Genomic DNA, 18,968 nt, shown 5'->3' on the forward strand with positions numbered 1-18,968 from the left:
CAGAGATTTTTTCAGAGATTTCTGGTGACTTTTAAAAAATAAAATAACAAAGTAAAACTGCAAAAGTACAAAGAGCACTGCAACAGCATTGATTTTACTTTTAAGTCCCAGAAAAGAATACAGAATATTTCATCGCTTTGAAGTGGACTTGTAAACATCTCTGGCACAATATTGATCAATTTTCTTTCGTGAATTGATTTTTTGTGCCTGCCCCTGAAAGAAAATTGACGCTAGAGATTTTCCAAAATGCATGCCCCTTTCCTGTAAAACCTAAGAAATGGGAATTCCTCTTAGAAAGTCTGGTGTATCTGTATGGTTGTCCAGGTGGACCCTGCTCTCTACACCGCCGTCTGCGCACAGACCTGTAAACCAGGAGCTTTACGCACCGCTCTCGTGTCATCAGCTGACCTCCGTGACTGAACGGATGGCGGAAGTCACCGTCTGAACAGGGAAACAGCGCTTTCATATCCGGTCTGTTAAGTCTGTGTATTTAAGAAGACGCAGATGTTTTGATAGTCTATTTTTAGAGTTATATCAGTTCATGCAAGTCCAGAGGTGAAGGCTCACAAGAGTTGAAGATAACAATATTAGCCTATATATTATTTCATGCAAAGCGGCTAGATCGGTCTACCTGTGGGATCACACGCTCTTTCAGGTATGTCTCTGACTGCGGACCCTAAGATCGTTATAATAGGATGCGGGATATCCGGTATAGCTGCGGCACACAGGCTCGTTAAAGCTGGAGTCCAACATGTGCGGATTCTTGAGGCGACTGCAAGAAGCGGGGGACGAATAAAAACAGTCAGACTGGGTGAGACACTTTGTCTGTCTATCTGTTGTTGTTGTTGTTGTTGTTGTTGTTGTGCTGTCTTCATCAACTGAGCTCTATTGAAATTATTTATTTATTTTTGAAGGAGAAATCTGAAATTTCTATTCCAGTTCTTAACTTGTGTTATTGTTTGCCCCTTTTTTCATTTATTATAGCTAAAATTTATGCTGAATGCTTGTGGAATGAGTAACTGTCTGTTTATGAGTCGTAAGAAATCATTAAAAACCTTTTTAGAAGGAGTAGATGTTTATAACAGTTAAATTGAGCAATATGTTAATGGGGTCTGGCAGGCAGTCATGTAACTTAAGCTCCAGAGTGTGTATTTTCATACCTGTGCGCTTTGGGACTGCAGTACTCATTTTTTGACATGCAATTGTTACATATTGCTCCATAAACTTAAGTGTTTGCATCAGAGAAATGCAATTGGAACCAACAGAAGCAGGCGTTTTCAAAATAAGGAGATACGCCACAAATATGATATGATTGCATATTTGACAATGCAAAATGAACATGGTGAATGTTAGTGGTAAATTTGACTCTGCAACCACACAAAACCATGTTTCCTTCACAGGGAACAACATTACGGAGATAGGTGCTAGTTTTATCCATGGCCCGTCTGAGGAGAACCCATTGTTTTGTCTGGCTCGTGACTATGGGCTCCTTCATCCAGAGGCCCTCGATCCGGAGAACCAGGCCATGGACATTGATGAACGTCCTCCCATGGTTCCCATCTGGTTCAGCAGTTCAGGTCACCAACCTGTCTTTACACATCATATGTCCTATTTGAAGTTATCAGGAAATGTGTGCACCTGTTCTATGCTCTGCCATCAAGATCTGTCCAATATCACTTTTTCCAAATCTTCCTTCCATTGCCTCCTTATATGAGCATGAGATGGGGAAGCAGTTCTTTGAATGTTCTCAAATAGGATGGATACCATATCCATGTGAGGAGGGTCTATATTTAACATCTCATCTATCTGATGGTATTGATTATTTTGTGGAAATGCAAACAAAACAGATTGTTATTTGTATCTTATATTCCATGCAGGCCAGAGGCTGAATACTGAACACATGAGTCTTGCTTCAGAGATGTATAATGACCTACTGGATGAAACTTTTCAGTTTCATAGTAAAAAAGACGCACCCTGGGCCAGCATCGGACATTTCATACGATCAGAGGTACGTCGTCTGTCAGTGATCGCAGCGATTTTCCTAGTGCTATGGTCTGAGATGTAAGTTGTTGATGATAAGCTGAAACCTTAAAAAAACATTTGGCTGCATGCAACGTGTGCAGGCACGACGGCGAGCACCAGAGAGGTGGAAAGATGAAGATGAAAGCACCAGGGAGCTGCTGCTGTGTGCGATCAGTGCTAAGCTGAAGGAGGAGTGCTGTAACAATGGAACTCACACAATGGATGATATAGATACTGTGGGATTTAATATGTTCAAGAGCCTACGGGGACTGGACTGCACATTGCCAGGGTTTGGACGCCGGCGTCTCACAAACATAATCATACATACTTAACAAACAGTATAAACATATGAACATATACTGTATTGTCAGACTGAAAGAGGGACTCTACCCGCTCAGCCCTCTTTGCTTTTGCACTTTTAGAAATAAAGGTTCCAAACAGGTCTTTCTTGAAGGGCTGAGGTTCTACTCAGAACCATTTGCTTCCAAAGAATCCTTTTATCAAGAAAGCGTTTGTCAAGGATTCTGTTTAAGACTAAGGGTAATTGATTAGTCCAGTGTTTTTTTTTAAAACTGGGGCCTGAGGACCAACAGGGGTCGCTGAGTGGGTGTTGTAGGGGTCCTCAGCAAAGGGAGGAAGATACTATTTTAACTTTAAGCACATTTTATGGAAATTGGAACAACAAGGGGAGAAATAGCGTTGGTCATTTTGATCGATTGTAATTAAGAATGGTCCTAGTTTGATCATTTATTAACTATGAAGACTTTATGGCTGCAACTAACATGTTCACTATCAATTAATCTGCAGATTATTTTCACAATTAATTGATTAATAGTCATCATAAGTGACGTCTTTAAATTGCTTCTATTGTCCAGCCAACAGTCCAAAACTCAAAGAGAAGCAGCAAATCACTGCATTTAAGAAGCTGAAAAAAAAAAAATGAAAAAACTATTAATCGGTTATCAAAATAGTTGCTGATTAATTTTCTTTCCACTAATCAATTAATTGATAAATTGTTGCAGCTCATGAAGACGATTATTTTATGATCAAACACCATAAAATGACTTTCATATTGCATATTAATATTTTTGTTTGATTCCTTTGTCAGGTTTCTTACTGAGATAAACTAATATCTTACCTCATCAGCAGGCTGCACATGTGCATCCAGATAACTTTTATTCATGCCCCTTTCTTGCAGCGGCTTCGAAGGCCTAATCAAGAACTTGATGTCAGAGCTCCCCGCTGATTTAGTGACCTACAGTCGACCTGTGCGCTGCGTCCACTGGAGCAGCACAGAGAACAGAGTCCACGCTGTGACTGTTGAGTGTGATGATGGAGAGAAGATCGCTGCTGATCATGTTATTGTCACAGTTCCTCTAGGTAAACGTCTGCACACATCCTGTACTGTTCATCTCAGTGAATGAGACAGAATGACTGTAAATGAGATGTTAGGACTTTTGTCAAAGCTGAGGAGTTTATTATTTGTGTGGCTGTGTTGTTTCTGACAACATAAATCCTCTGTTACAATATATGCTATATACTATTGTAATATCAATACACATTGCAATACATTGTGCTTTCCTGGAAAACCAGTCAGGAAATTGTAAATTTTATATTTGATAAATATCTAAAAATTCAATGTACTTCATCACATTGATGTAAAAATCATATAAATAACACATCATTGCTTTAAAATAATCCTGCTTGTTGAATTGCAACATCACCCCCATTTAACCTTATTAAAGGGACAGTTCATCCCAAAATTAACAAAAAAAAATCCTCTTACCTGCAGTGCTGTTTATCCATCTAGATTGTTTTGATGTGAGTTTTCGAGGTATTGGCCGTATAGAATAGAATATAATGGGACTAAATGGCACTCGGCTTCAGTGCAATCAGTGTCTCTTTCCCAAATGTAATGATTCGCTTAGTCAAGATAATCCACAGACCTTGTTATGAGCAGTTTCATGAAGGAACTACTTTCCTTCTTGTAGAAAAGAAAGTAGTTCCATTAGATTCTAAAGTAGTTCTGGTAGATTCTACTGCAGAAATATGGCGAATGCCTTGATATATAACCAGAGATAAAAGGTGAAGGGGAACAGCTGTTAGTTATATAGCAGTCATCCATTCCTATTATACAGTATGTAAACATTAACATTTTTTCTTTTTGTCAGGATACCTAAAAAGGCACCGTTCAACCCTCTTCTGTCCTCCTCTCCCGGCACACAAGCTGCGTTCCATCCAGAAAATAGGATTTGGAACGTGCAACAAAATATATGTAGAGTTTGAATCACCGTGGTGGGACGCTGACTGTGACGTCATCTACCTGCTGTGGGAAGATGAGGTGTGTAGTGCAGCCATGAAGCATGGCAGATCAGCATGCAGCGAAGGACTCGCCATCACTTGTTTTTGTTAAATTAACAACAACACAACTCGCTTCAACCATAGATCATATATTAAATACAAATTCAACCTATTTAATATACCATCGATGGAGCCAACGTGCTATTTGGTCTTACATATTGCTTCTTTAAACATCAGGCCTTGTTGTCAGATTTAATGGATTCTTCTCTAATAATCTATTTTGATAAGCTGTGTAACTTTGGTAAATAAACAAAATCTGACTATAAATACACTCTCACACATATTCATTGGTTGTTTATGCCATTTATGTCTTCAGGGGGACATTTTGGACCAGGTGGCAGATATAAGTAAATCCTGGATAAGGAAAATGTCAGCGTTCACTGTGTTGAAACCTTCTGAAAGGTCAGTAACGCATTAGGCATCCTGAACAGAGACATTTGCTCAGCCTCAGTGGAAATGCATGGATTCAGAGAGCAATGTTATTTCTGATTGAACTCTCAGGTATAGCCACGTTCTCTGTGGCTGGATCGCTGGGCACGAGGCAGAGTATATGGAGACGCTTTCTGAGCAGGAGGTCCGACATTCAATCACAGAGCTCATCCACACATTCACAGGTGAGTCTCAAATCTGTGACCTCAACCTGTAGCTGCCTGGGGAGTATTTTATTGTTTTACTTTCACTTAAGTGGAATTACAATCTGCTTTGTAAAGAGAAGACAGTCACTGTGCCATCCAGGTAGACAGGTGAAGGAAGTATTTTTTCTTAAAAAAGCTAAAAACATCACATAAGAAAAAGCTTTAGAAAGGAGTGTTAGTAATATTAATACTAGCATTAGTATAATTTACACTCTGAGTTAATATTCAGTATACAGTTGTATACTTGTCATTACTTGTGAGCTTGTCATGTGCAGGTTTAAAAAAAGTTGGCATTTATTGCGTTTAAATAATAGTATAGTATAATTTTTATCTTAAAATCAGACAGTTTTCAAAACAATACAAGATTCCCAGATGTAATAACAACCAGGGCCCCGTTTCCTAGAGCCTTCGTAGCGCTACGTGCATCGTAAGTTGTATTTTAAGGTCTCCCTTAAGGTTACGGGCTGTTTCCCGGAGTTGGGACAACCTTCAGGGAGACCTTAAAATACAACTTACGACGCACATAGCGCTACGAAGGCTCTGGGAAACGGGGCCCAGGATGTTGACACAAGAGGTGTCTTTTCCTGTGGCACCACCTTCTGGCCAAACTGTGTGTTCTTAGACTCCCAAAATAGCAGAGCTTTGTCTCCACGTCTGCAGTGAGTGTTACAGCCTTCAGGATCACAGGTACAGTGTCTTGGATGGTCCTTCTCCTCTGTAGCTCAGAAGACACGACATCTAATATTTCTAAAAACAATTTTAAATGTGGACTTGTCAGGCTACAGCGCACTTTGACATTTTGTGTCAGTCAATCTCAGATGAGTCAGACCCAGTGTGTGTGTGTGTGTGTGTGTGTGTGTAGGAAACCACACCATCACCCCAAGCAGAATCCTGCGCTCCCAGTGGTTTCATGACCTGTGGACATGTGGATCTTACTCTCACCCAGCAACAGGCTGCTCAGCGCAGGACCTGGAGAACATGATGGAGCCCCTGCCTACAAAGGGATCACAGTCACAGGTACGCACATGAACAGGTTTAATTTACATACAAACAGTGATGTGATTACAAAGCACATGAACACTACACACAACATGTGACACTGACCAACATTTCTCTGGGTTCTAACTGTTTGGTTTGTTTCAGCCCCTGCAGGTGTTGTTTGCTGGAGAGGCTACTCATCCCTGTTTCTACTCAACCGTCCATGGAGCTCTTCTCACCGGATGGAGGGAAGCCGATCGACTCATCTCTCATTACTCCTCCATCAATCCATGAGCCACCCAGATCTAAAAAACAGATAAACATGCTGGATGCATAAAAACATTTCATGTTTTTTTGCCTTGAATTTATTAAACTGCTACTTCTAACCAAAGGATTTTAAAGGGGAACTTTTTGCTTGTCTTGGGGGAAACTGCATGCGAAAAATGTTGTGGAAAGCCTTTTGAGGCTTTAAAGGAAGCTATGCAAAACGTTCCAAAAATGTCCTTTCTGACCATATTTACGTAACCCTCCTATTATCCTCAAATATTACTAACACATTTTACCCTTGGGGTCAATCTGACCCCAGGGATATTTGCCTCCAGAAAATGATTCACAAAAAATTGTTGACCAAGTTTTTGTGTCAGGCACTTTGTTTATTTGTTGAATATATAAATAACCCCTTGATAATGAAACCTTGACCTGTCCTCTGGCGCCACCATCAGGCCAAACTTTTAAATTAGAATTAATTTATCTTGAAAGGTTTTCATACAAATCTTCTCAAATTTACTGACAACATGAATGACCACAAGAGTACAAACCCTATTGGTTTTGCTGATAATATGACCTTTCCTGCAGCGCCACCGTCAGGTCAAACTTTCAGTCTTAGAGTTAGTGTATCTTGAAAATCCTTCATCCAAATCTTTTCAAATTTGGGGTGCACATTCATGACTCTCACAGAATGAACCATATTGATTGATGGTTTTCCTCTCATAAACATATTTATTTACTTATTTTTATCTCCTTTTTTCGTAACATATTTGTGGTTAGTCACTATAAAGTCTCACTCACCCCTCCTCTTTGGTTATCCGGGCTTGGGACCGGCAGTGGCAGAGTTAATGAGTTTTTTTGTTTGTTTGGTTTTTTGTTTTTTGTTTGGTTGGGGGTTTTTTTGGTGTGTGTGCGAGGGGGTTCACATGTTTGAAAATTCACCCATTTGTGAAACACAATCATAATGAGAACATCAGTCAGATAGTCAGAACATGGAACAGTTATTTATGCCCACAGTCAAGCTTCTAGTCTGCTCTACTTTACACAGGATGTACAGAGAGTGTGTTCATGCTCCTTGAAGACATATTTCTTGCATAGTGAACAGGTCATGCTAGTCTTAGAATCATTTCGGGTGGGACAAACCTGACACCTGCCAATATTGTTCCCCCTTTACACAGCTAAAACAGCTTGGGGTCAGTGATAAACATTTGAATGATAAACATTGAATGGGGTCAAATTCACCCCAAGGATAATAGTAGGGTTAACTGATCATTTACTGTTGTTGTTGAATTAGATTTGTCTCCCAATATCTTTCCATCCAATAACCCTAACAGCTGAAGGTCTAACAGCTCTGCATCTCGTCGAGTCATTTGTGTTTTTCCATTTCTGTAAGTGAACCTGACAGCATCTTGCTTGTGTTGCAGGAAGTGCCCTGTTGTCAAGTTGTAAATAGAGGACAGTGCTGACCGATCAGAATAAAGCATTTAATAAAGCCCTTATATAATATTTGTTGAATTATAAAGTATTTTGTAATGTAATGAACAACAATAAAGAATAAATAATAATTAAATGGCTGAACATCCCATCAGTCACCAGCTAATTATCAACATTACCTTGGTCTAGCACCCTAAAGGCGACCTCTATTTTGAAACTCATAACCGGAAGACATTTTTTCTATGCTGACGAGGAAGTTGAGGACAGTTTGTCAGACAGTTATGGTATCAGCAGTTAGTGTGATAAACATAGATGTGTAATAGAAAACAAGTGAAGATCCAGCTCTGGATATGAGTGTGAACCCTAAAATAGTGATAATAGGATGCGGGATATCCGGTATATCCGCGGCACAGAGGCTGGTTAACGCTGGTTTTCATAATGTACGGATCCTGGAAGCGACTGCAAGAAGCGGAGGACGAATAAAAACAGGCAGACTGGGTGAGCAAAACAACTCCTCACAACAGTGCCTGGAGCTTCTTTTTCAGTCGGTTTAAAGCAAATTAGATAATGTGTTTTTTTTACATTTCCTCTGGTCCACAGAGACTGAGCTCTAACGGGAGCATACAGATATATATTATGTAATGTGATAGTTACCGCTGCTGCTTATGACCCAGTGAGTGCAACTTTTTATTGTCCTGCAACTCTTTAACCTGTGGTAATGATAAACGTGTTGACCTACTTATGTCTACCGTAGGGGAGACTGGGGACAGTTGCAACACTTTTAGCATATCCCTCAATAGAGCTGAAGAGTGAGGCTCTGGAAGTGGAAGTCCCATTCATATTCTCAGTATAGGATATATACTGAGCACGTGCAGTTTGAGTGTCATCACTTCAGCATGTTGCTGACTGGAGGAAAAAGACTTCCTGCAACCAGTCAACCCTGTGTCATGTGGCTAAATGCTAAAAACAAGTCATGATAATAGCATAAGGCTGCGAAGAAGCAAATATCTACATCCAAGATTAAAACTTAACAATTTCCTTCTTTCTTGTAGGTGATAATATCGTTGAGATCGGGGCAAACTGGATCCATGGACCATCCGAGGAGAACCCAGTGTTCCGTCTGGCCCGTCAGTACGGGCTCTTGGATCCAGAGGCCCTCACCGCAGAGAACCAGGCCATGGACATCGGAGGACATCCCCCCTGGGTTCCCAACTACTTTACCAGTTCAGGTCCAGATGTTTGACAGATGTTTGATGTCATGACTGACCTGACCTTACATGGTTTTCTAAAACACTTAGCAAAATGGTGGAATTTGTTTCATTCAGTGACAGTTGTAGAAAACTATATGTATGACATGTTGCATTATTATATTATTTTGTGTTATTTTAGACGGCAGTTTGTTCCTGCCCCCTTCTTCCAGGGTGTTATTGTTCTCTCTTCTGCACTTAAAAATCTGTATACATGTAGCAAATTAATAAATCTTTGACATATATTAGTGATTTTTGTTGTTGTGTCACACAAAATAAAGTGCTATATGTAGGTTCTAATCATATAAAAACTACTAAATGCAGGTAACCAGAATTTTAAGGAAAATAATGTAAAACCAAGGAGAAGATGTTATTTGCCATCTTCTCAGATTAAGTTTTTTTTAGTTTTACTTCAGCCTCCATAAGTCACAAACAAGATAAATGTGCTTGAATATTATAAGAAAATAATGCTAATTTTAGGCGTGTACTTACACTTAAGCAAATGTTTATTGAAACTAGAACAGGGATGGAAAGTTCATGGACAGCATGAATAGCTGCTATGCTTTCATGGCCTTTTACATTATTGTATTTAATGGCAGATGTACTCAGTTTTTAATCAGGTTATTGATTACTTACTGTGGTGTGTGTGTGTGTGTGCGCGTGCACATGTGTGAATGAAGTGATAGTCGGTAAACCTGACGCTTTTGTCCTAATTAGTCTTCCGTGTGTTGTGTAACGTGCAGGTCGGAAGCTGAATATTGAGGACATCGATCCTGCAAGGAACATATTTGCAGAGCTGCTGATTGAATGTTCTGAATTTGAGAGTCAAGGAGGAGAACCTTGTGCCAGCGTGGGAGACTTCATTCGGTCAAAGGTACATTTCTTTCACTGACCAAAGTAATAATCCGGGCACTGTGTTTCTTATCTGTCAATATCAGCTACTAGCCAGGAATGGCTGGAACATCTCAGATGTTCTTGATAATAAATTGCATCTAGCAAGAGAAATAAAGAGTTTGTTTTGTTGGTTATTTCTTGGTGTAGGCACAACAACAAGCAACTGAGAGGTGGAAAGATATCGATGATGCCACTAGATCTCTGCGACTGTGTGTGATCAGTAACTTTTTGAAGGTGGAGTGCTGTGTTAATGGGTCTCACAGCATGGATGAAGTGGGTCTGGGGGCTTTTGGCCTGTACAAGAGTCTACCTGGACTAGACTGTACATTCCCAGGGTTTGTACTCCAAACACTGCGTTCATACGGTGCAGCGACTAACAAATATTTGATCAGTTTGATTAAAATATGCTTAGTAAAAGTGGTGTTTTCCAATTGCTTGTTGGATGGGCAAGCCTTTAAACGTGACATACATACAATACCTAAGTACAATATTTAGTCCATAAATGAACTGATTGTTGCACCACACATGTGTGTGTGTGTGTGTGCACTTCAGACAGTGTGTGTCTGATTGACTTAGATATTATTTTCTTTCCTGTGCAGAGGCTATGAAGGTCTAATCAAAAACTTGATGTCGGAGCTCCCTGGTGGTTTAGTGACCTACAGTCAGCCTGTGCACTGTGTCCACTGGAGCAACACAGAGAAGAGAGAAAACCCTGTGATGATTGAGTGTGATAGTGGAGAGAGGATCACTGCTGATCATGTTATCATCACAGTACCTCTAGGTAGGATCAGATGAGTTCAATCACAAACACAGTTTGATATTTTCTATCTCTCTCTATCTGTGGTAAATCTATGGTGCACTACTATAGGGCCTGTGGTATATTTTTTACATGCGTGATGTGTATTCATTTCTGTTAAGCACTTTGTAACTTTATTTTAAACATGCTGTACAAATAATGGTGAATATTATTATTGTACATTTTATGTGGTACCAAATATGGTATTTTTTTATTTTTTTTTTTAATCAGGATACCTGAAGAAGCATCATTCAGCCCTGTTTCATCCTCCACTTCCTCTACACAAGCTGCACTCCATCCAGAGACTAGGTTTTGGAACAAACAATAAAATATTCGTGGAGTTTGATTCACCATGGTGGGACGCTGACTGTGAGGTCATCTATCTCTTGTGGGAAGATGAGGTGAGACCTGTAGTCAAAGAATGAAAAATACTGAGAGAAACCATTAAGAATAAAAGCACTTAGCTTTCAAGACCTTTCTCCAGGTCTGAGCTGTTGCACTGATCCGGCTCAAGTTGGAGTCCATGGTGGGGAGAAACTCCTGACACCATCCATTTCTCCCCAAAGAGACTCCTCTCTGGAGTTACTGGGGAAACATTATGATTATCCATCCTTTGAAAATCCAGTAAAGAACTTCCTCATGAATGAATTAGGAAAAGTTCACTTACAAACCACTTTTCTCTGGGAAATGTTTTTCCCTTGTAGTGGGACTGAAGAGCTTCTGCTACGATGGTGTGGTAGTGGATTATTTTTTTTAAACCCGACTAAATCGTGGTTTCACTTTAAATTGCACCAAAGAAGCTTTAAATGAAGAAAGATTAAACTTGAACCTCAGTTTTGTTTTTACTCTAGTCCTAGATTAAATTTAATTCTGTTTAACCAAAACTTTAAACTCTAATTAAATTAAATTTCTTGAAAAGTTTTCATACAAATCTTCTCAAATTTACTGACAACATGAAACATAACATAACATATTTGTGGTTAGTCACTATAAAGTCTCACTCATCCCTCCTCTTTTGTTTATCCGGGCTTGGGACCGGCAGTGGCAGAGTTAATGAGTTTTTTTGTTTGTTTGTTTGTTTTTTGTTTTTTGTTTGTTTGTTTGTTTGTTTTTCGTGCTCCTTGAAGACATATTTCTTGCATAGCGAACAGGTCATGCTGGTCTTAGAATCATTTCGGGTGGGACAAACCTGATTAATTTGATTTAATTGCTGCCTTTTTGAGATGGACTGAGCAAAATGATCAAGTTGTCCAAATTAAGTTAAATTAGAGCTTCTCTACCGAGCCATCATGAGTAGGTTATACAGGTTGATGAACTTTTTAGCTAGCTAGCAAGCAATATTGCTAATGTTTTGTTGGGAAATACAAGCAACCAAAAGTTAACAATTTACTCCCTCTGTTGTGGCTGGTCCAAACAGCTCTCACATAGATTTTTTTATATATTAATTAATTTATTTTCATTTGGGTGAGAAAATATTTCCACATTGATTGAACTTTATTTCAGTATACATCAATAAACTTGGATTTACTAAACTGTAAGTAGTTTTTCAGTGTGCAACAGAGCTCTGCTTCATTTAAAATCTGGATTTACTCATTTTAAATCTAGTTTTGTTAAACTATGATTAGAACTAATCTCGGATTAAGTTGGACAACCCAGTCCTAGTGCAGTAAGACCTGCATTGAATCACCAGTTTGATATTCACAAGAGTAATTATTTTGTCTTATTCTCCACCCACATGCATCACAAAAACATTTAATATTTATGCTTCTAGTTAGAAAAGAATCTTTTACGTATGAGCCACTAACGTATGTGTTTTATCTCTTATCACTGGTTCAGGATGTGATGGTTGACCAGGTGCCAGATGTACAGAGATCCTGGATAAAGAAGTTGTTCGGCTTCACCGTCCTCAAACCCACTGAAAGGTCGATCACAACATTAAGCACACAAATGCTGATGCATGACTTGCTTGTTTCTGCTGTATTTAACAGAAAATAACTTGATGAGGAATGCCGTCCTGTTTGTGGTTTAACTCTCAGGTATGGCCATGTTCTGTGTGGCTGGATTGCTGGTCATGAGTCAGAGTGTATGGAGACACTGTCTGAACAGGAGGTCACACAAAGCATCGCGCAACTCGTCCGTAGGTTTACAGGTGAGTTGAAATAAGACACGAGCATTGGACAGCCACTCCAGCCTTGGTCAGTTTAGACCAGGGGTCCTGTAACCTTCAGCTCCGGAGCCACATGCAACTCTTTTCTTTATTATTATTGTAGGTCTAAAGTTATTCTTGCATTTCCCCAATTGTAAAAATGTGCAAATCAAGAAGTCTTTGATGTAGGAGCACTTCCTGCACTCACTGTGCGTTCGTTTTTTTGGAGGTGCTCTTTGGATAGAGATACGTACTCAAAAATCACTCCGAGGCACTTTCTTTTATATGTTAGACCTTAAGATTTAAGGTCTCAAATGACCATGCTATGCGAATAAAGACATTTTAGTAATTTTAAGAGAGAGTGCCTTGGAGCTCTTTGTGATTTTGAGTGAAAATTTGTAGCCTGTTCACAAAAAAAAGGTTTTAATATTTCATCCGCTAAACTTGCATCATAGCCTACATCTGTGGTTCAGTGCCTTTTCTGTAAACCAGCTATGCATTATAAATCCAAAAAGAAAGTCTTCAGGGGTTGCAGAGCCCTGGTTTAGACTGATCTCTGTGAGCACTAGTAGACTAACAGTGTGGTTGTTTAGGGAACCCCACCATCACCCCGAGGAGAATCCTGCGCTCTCAGTGGTTTCATGACCCCTGGACGTGCGGATCCTACAGTTACCCTGGAAGAGGCTGTTCGTTGCAGGACCTGGAGAACATGATGGAGCCCCTGCCTAAACAGGGATCACAGGCACAAGTACATGTTCATATTTCAACACAAATGTGTGCACTAAACATAAATAACCAAGGTTTACGTCTATTTGTTCCAACTTGGTTTGTTTCAGCCCCTGCAGGTGTTGTTTGCTGGAGAGGCTACTCATCCCTGTTTCTACTCCACCGTCCACGGAGCTCTTCTCACTGGGTGGAGAGAGGCTGATCGACTCATCTCTCATTACTCCTCCATCAGTCCATCTGAGCCACCCAGGTCAAAACTTTAAAAGAACAATCTGCTTTGACAAACAAAGATTTGTAGCTAAAATCTGTTCCTTCTTTAAACTCACCACCACCTGTGAGGTGTGACACTTCTGATTTCAGTGCATTGAATAGGCAATTCATGCAAGTGATCAATACAGTTATATTTACATTAATACATTAAGGATACAGCTTTAAATGTTAACGGATGGAAGGTCTCTGTATATTTTTGTAAGTTAAAATTAAGGAATGAGCTGAAAGTTGCACATGAAGTAATCCTGTTTGCAAATCAGCTTAACAAGTATTAGATCCCTACAGTTTTCAACTTGTCCTTGATAATCAAATTTTTTATGGTGGATGGTATTATTCACATTATATATGTCATAATATTAATTATTATTATTAAGAAATTAAACATTTCTTATTAAATTGGTTTGAGTAAATCTGTGTTCACATTTCCGTGCAAATTGTGTAATAAAGTTCCATTTTACTTATTTAAAAATTCAATTCACTCATTATTCTACTAAATGTTTTCCTTATTTCCTTCCCTTAATAAACATGCATCTGGATATGTGATCACTCTTAAATAGAGGAGTTACTAGAGCATGCAATATGCTTATGCCAAAACGATTCTGCAGAAACAGAATCAGCAACTCAGCCAGTAAGCATAAGAGTTTTATTTATTCCTGGGTCGGAGATTTATGACATCACATTTTTTTTACTTAACAATAGTAAGACAATGGCGAGATTTTGGGGGCTATTGCTTAAATCACAGGTGACCTGTTGTTTGAGCCATCTCTTTTTAATTCTACAAGAAGTAATCTGAGTTCCCTATGAAACGGTTTGAGCATGTGTGGTGCCTCATGATGAAGGCTTTGAAATCTGACATATTATTAAATAACACAGAGTAATTTTCTGTCTTGTTGTCTGACTAAAGGTGTTAGGGTTCTTATGCATTAACACACCATACGGTTCTCTATGTGATACAAGTAAATGCTGTTGTGTTTTTTATGTGAACTTGTAACTCAGAAAACTTGAGAAAAGTTTTTTTCCCTGCAGTTCAGTGTTTTAAAGTCTTAGCAGTGGCAAATGCACATAAGGTTTTCTTGTTAATTTGGGCAGACTAAATTTGTTTGTTTCTTTGTTTGTTTGTTTTTTGGGGGTTTTTTTCATTTCAAATATTGAAATGTTGCAAAAACCGGAGCACCCGGAGAAAAGCGGACAGTATAGAGACTCCATACAGCAATGATTAAGGCTGAGAATCCAGCCCTAACTATTGCTGTGAGGCCACAGTGTTAAAACACTGAGCTGCCGTGTGGCTCTGGACATCTCTCACAGTGTTTGTTTGTTTGTTTGGGTTTTTTTTTTTTTTTTCATTTCAAATATTGAAATGTTGCAAAAACCGGAGCACCCGGAGAAAAGCAGACAGTATAGAGACTCCATACAGCAATGATTAAGGCTGAGAATCCAGCCCTAACTATTGCTGTGAGGCCACAGTGTTAAAACACTGAGCTGCCATGTGGCTCTGGACATCTCTCACAGTGTTTGTTTGTTTGTTTGTTTGTTTGTTTGTTTGTTTGTTTGTTTGTTTGTTTGGGTTGTTTTTTTTTTTCATTTCAAATATTGAAATGTGGCAAAAACCGGAGCACCCGGAGAAAAGGGGACAGTATAGAGACTCCATACAGCAATGATTAGGGCTGAGAATCCAGCCCTAACTATTGCTGTGAGGCCACAGTGTTAAAACACTGAGCTGCCGTGCAGCTCTGGACATCTTTCACAGTGTTTGTTTGTTTGTTTGTTTGTTTGTTTGTTTGGGTTGTTGTTGTTTTTTCATTTCAAATATTGAAAAAGGGGACAGTATAGAGACTCCATACAGCTCAAGAGTGATTGTATTTGATTTAACTGTGGCTTGCCTACATGCCTAAATGGAACACATCCACTTCAGAATCAAAATGCCCACTGTGAGATTCCAGATCTTAAAAGAAGTGGGGGAGTGCGTTGTCCGAGATGCAGCACCTGAAAGGCTTGGTGATGGCTTTTCCCACTGCTGAGAAAAACCTGGCAACTGCGGACCTCTTTGGGGTTGGACCGTAGGCATCATTAACATGGATTTTGAGATATTTCACAACAGCATCATCAAAAGATGGATATCTTGATGATGCCATTGCAACCTTCAGGAGGTGTCCTGGGGAGCCAAACTCCTTGGTAAGGTCTTTCATCATGCCTTTGTTGATTTTTTTTATCTTCTCAGTGACTATTCTTGCTGTAGACTCATCGACGTCAAGCTCATTCAGCACCTTGTTTTGCAGACGATTGATGACGGAGTCAAAGTCACGTTGAAACCATATACGACATCGTGATTCCCTAGCGCCCTTAATGTAGACATTGTGAAGCAAAGCCAAGAGGATGCTTTTTATTGTCCTCTCTGCTACAGGGGATGACATCTGTCTGTCTCTGGCTTCAAGAGACTCTGGTGTTAGGTCTTCTGTCAGTGCAGCATGATTAGCTGGATTAGCTGGTAATTGACTTGGGTGAGAGCATGCTGTTGTCTGGCTGTTGCTGGCCTCAGGGGACTGCTGCCTGCTGATGTTTATTTCTTCTTGTAGGGTTGTGATTAGGCGGTTGATGTCGGTTACTGCCCCAGACACTTGCTCACATGTCTTATGTGATGGTTCGTCCTCCATCCAGAGAAAAATGTGTTGCAAGAACTTTCTTACTGCGTCCTCGGTCATGACATACAGAACTTCAGGAGAATGGCGGAACTGAGTGGTGGTGTCCCTCCTGCACTGAGAGATGACGCAGTCTGAGAGACATTTTCTAACTGCAGTTATGGGACGCTCATATGTCTTGGTATCCATCAAATTATCATACATTCTATCAGTCAGTTCCTTTGAAAACTTCCTGATCTCATCACTGGACATGATGTCGCTCAGCCTTTTTTGCATGTGTGTTGCAGGTGTCCCTGTCAGGTCTAATTTACTACATAAGGTTTTAACGTCATTTTTAATGTTTTCAAACTCTACATTAGAAAGCTTCTTTAATACATGGATTGTTCTTCCCCTGGTCTGACTGCAAGCAGATTTGGACCTTGAGGAGTTTGGATATATCTCTAAAGCCGGTTCGAGACTCACAATGTAGGCGGCGTCTTCTTTCATAGATGCGTTCTTCAGCTCTCTCAACATTTTTTCATGCTGTTTTTTGAGAAATTCGAAAAAGCTGTTGTTAAATATTTGATTGCTATGGGCGGTGTCTTTTTCATGTCTGGCTTGTGAAGTAAAAAAGTCCTTCACCTTGCTCACTATTTTTCCTTGATTAAACTTAGGTGTTGTTGAAGTGCTGTTGTCACTGTATCCAGCGACATCTTCTAAGTCAGGACAATGCAGGTCATCAGTTATATCACTGGCAATTTCACTTGCTGTAAACTCAGCATCCAAGCCGGCGCTGACAGGAATAGTATCATTGTCAGCCTCTGTTTTGAGGTCTGGTGATTTAGTGGACCATTTGATAAGAATGTCACTCACAGCTTTTGTCACGGAGGTGACAGAGATCTTGGATTTTATGCTCTGCTTTGATTCACTCCGCTCTGGTTCTTCTGGCTGTGGGATTTCTATTGCAAAGTCTGTGATGTTGTGTGAGCAAAAGTCGGTGCTTTTTGGATGACAACACAGTTTACTTAAATACTTCTTCAGACATGCAATAGCTTTTAACACCATGCTACGAAGAGCTGTTGAGCTGGACATGGAGCTAGAAACAAAAACAGCAGGCTCTTCTGGCAAAACAGAAGTCTTGCTGGCAACAGACACAAGAGAGGTCACCTTTTGAAAAATCTCCTTCTCCACCATTTTTGTCAGCTTTTCTGCACTCTCACATTTTTCCTGTGGGACATGAAGAGCATCAGCAAAGATCTTACTGAGGCAGTCTCCTAGTCGAATGTTGAGGTTCTCCAAGGCTTTGCTCACATCAGCCTGAGAATTACTCCTGCACATGCGTTCACGAATCATTGGTAGGGCATTTCTCAGGACACCTGCAGAGTGTGTCTGTATGATTTCAATCAACATATCAGTCAGTGTTGCCTCTGTTTCTACATCGCATGCCCCTGCAGCTAACAAGCTCCACTGTGTTACAGAGATTCTGTTAAAATATTTGTTCACTATGGTGAGGGAATCCTCTGGGAGGAGGATGATATTGTCTGTCGGGGATTTCTTACCTGTCCTTTCAGTGCTTGACACCTCACTGTGGTGAGGCACTGGGAGAGAGGGGGAAGGGGCCATTATGTCCTCAAAGGTTGCCTCTGGAGATTTGACTTCTGAATCCCCCTCGAGCTTGCGTCTGATCAACTGCTGACTATCAACATGGATCCTGATATTCAAGTCATCACTCTCATTCTCACTGATTGGAATCGGTGTGGCATCATTAGGTGGTGGATAACGTGAAAGAGAGTGTGCTGTTGTCTGGTTGTCTCTGGCTTGTGGGGACTCAGGCCCACTGTTTTCTTCTTGTAAGGTTGTTGTGATAAGGTCTTCAATGTCTGTTAGCACACCAGACACTTCATCATTGTGACTTGTCACATATGAAGGCTCATTTTCCATCCAGAGAATCACCTGCTGCAGGAACTTTACAGTTGCGTCCTCTGTCATGGCGTACAGAACGTCAGGAGAAAAGTGGTGTTGAGTGGCATCTTCCCTCAACCTGAGCTGAGAGATGACAGAGTCTGAGAGACATCTGCCAACTGGAACTGAGGGACGGGGATATGTCCGGCTACATATCATATGATCATACATTTTATCAGTCAGTTCCTTTGCAAACTTCCTTATCCTGCCACTGGACATAATGCAATGTGGTATTTTTCTGGAATGTGTTGAATGTTTCTTTGTCAGGTTTAATTCTTTGAGCATGGTCTCTACCTCGCTTTTAATGGTCTCAAAATCTAGAGAAGCAGAAGCAGATGTGGGCCTTGGGGATTCTGGTAAAGGGTTTTCCACATAGATTTTCTTTTCTGAACTCTGTTTGAGACTCACAAGGAAATTGGACTCATTTGTTGTAAATAAGCTCTTCAACTGTGCCACTATTTTTTCAAACTGTGTTTTGGCAAACTTGGAAAACTTGATATTGGTGGTGTCTTCTTTACGTGTGGCATGTTTGGCAAAAAAGTTTTTCACCTTGTTAAGTATTATCCCTACATTGAAATGAGGTCTCTGTGGAGTACTCGTCTCACTGCATTTAGC

The 18,968-nt window shown here is 40.1% G+C and overlaps 1 protein-coding gene and 1 pseudogene across 2 annotated transcripts; both read left to right on the plus strand.

Annotated features, from left to right (window-relative positions):
* The first annotated feature begins 362 nt into the window (after nt 1–362).
* LOC146315387 (peroxisomal N(1)-acetyl-spermine/spermidine oxidase-like) lies at nt 363–6,917 on the plus strand (annotated as a pseudogene). The gene is made up of 10 exons (XR_014771884.1): nt 363–811; nt 1,401–1,577; nt 1,878–2,008; nt 2,124–2,311; nt 3,221–3,402; nt 4,194–4,363; nt 4,700–4,785; nt 4,885–4,997; nt 5,881–6,035; nt 6,162–6,917. The product of XR_014771884.1 is annotated as a peroxisomal N(1)-acetyl-spermine/spermidine oxidase-like (transcript).
* A 634-nt stretch (nt 6,918–7,551) lies between these two features.
* LOC146315388 (peroxisomal N(1)-acetyl-spermine/spermidine oxidase-like) lies at nt 7,552–14,245 on the plus strand. Its single transcript, XM_084736707.1, has 10 exons — nt 7,552–8,195; nt 8,750–8,926; nt 9,688–9,818; nt 9,986–10,173; nt 10,438–10,619; nt 10,866–11,035; nt 12,471–12,556; nt 12,671–12,783; nt 13,374–13,528; nt 13,617–14,245. Exons 1-10 carry the CDS (start codon nt 8,048–8,050, stop codon nt 13,767–13,769), a joined length of 1,503 nt encoding a protein of 500 aa, XP_084592833.1. The 5' UTR covers nt 7,552–8,047; the 3' UTR covers nt 13,770–14,245.
* Nucleotides 14,246–18,968: the final 4,723 nt, after the last annotated feature.

The sequence above is a fragment of the Lutjanus erythropterus genome, chromosome 14 (assembly GCF_056507025.1).
Source record: "Lutjanus erythropterus isolate fLutEry1 chromosome 14, fLutEry1.hap2, whole genome shotgun sequence".
In the NCBI taxonomy this organism is placed as follows: Eukaryota; Metazoa; Chordata; class Actinopteri; order Lutjaniformes; family Lutjanidae; genus Lutjanus; species Lutjanus erythropterus.

Bases quoted from the DNA above. Each gene is read 5' to 3' on its own strand.
- LOC146315388 (XM_084736707.1), top strand. From the start codon at position 8,048: ATGAGTGTGAACCCTAAAATAGTGATAATAGGATGCGGGATATCCGGT. The intron at 8,196-8,749 runs GTGAGCAAAACA...TCTTTCTTGTAG, and splicing joins AATAAAAACAGGCAGACTGG to GTGATAATATCGTTGAGATC. The intron at 12,784-13,373 runs GTGAGTTGAAAT...GTGGTTGTTTAG, and splicing joins ACTCGTCCGTAGGTTTACAG to GGAACCCCACCATCACCCCG.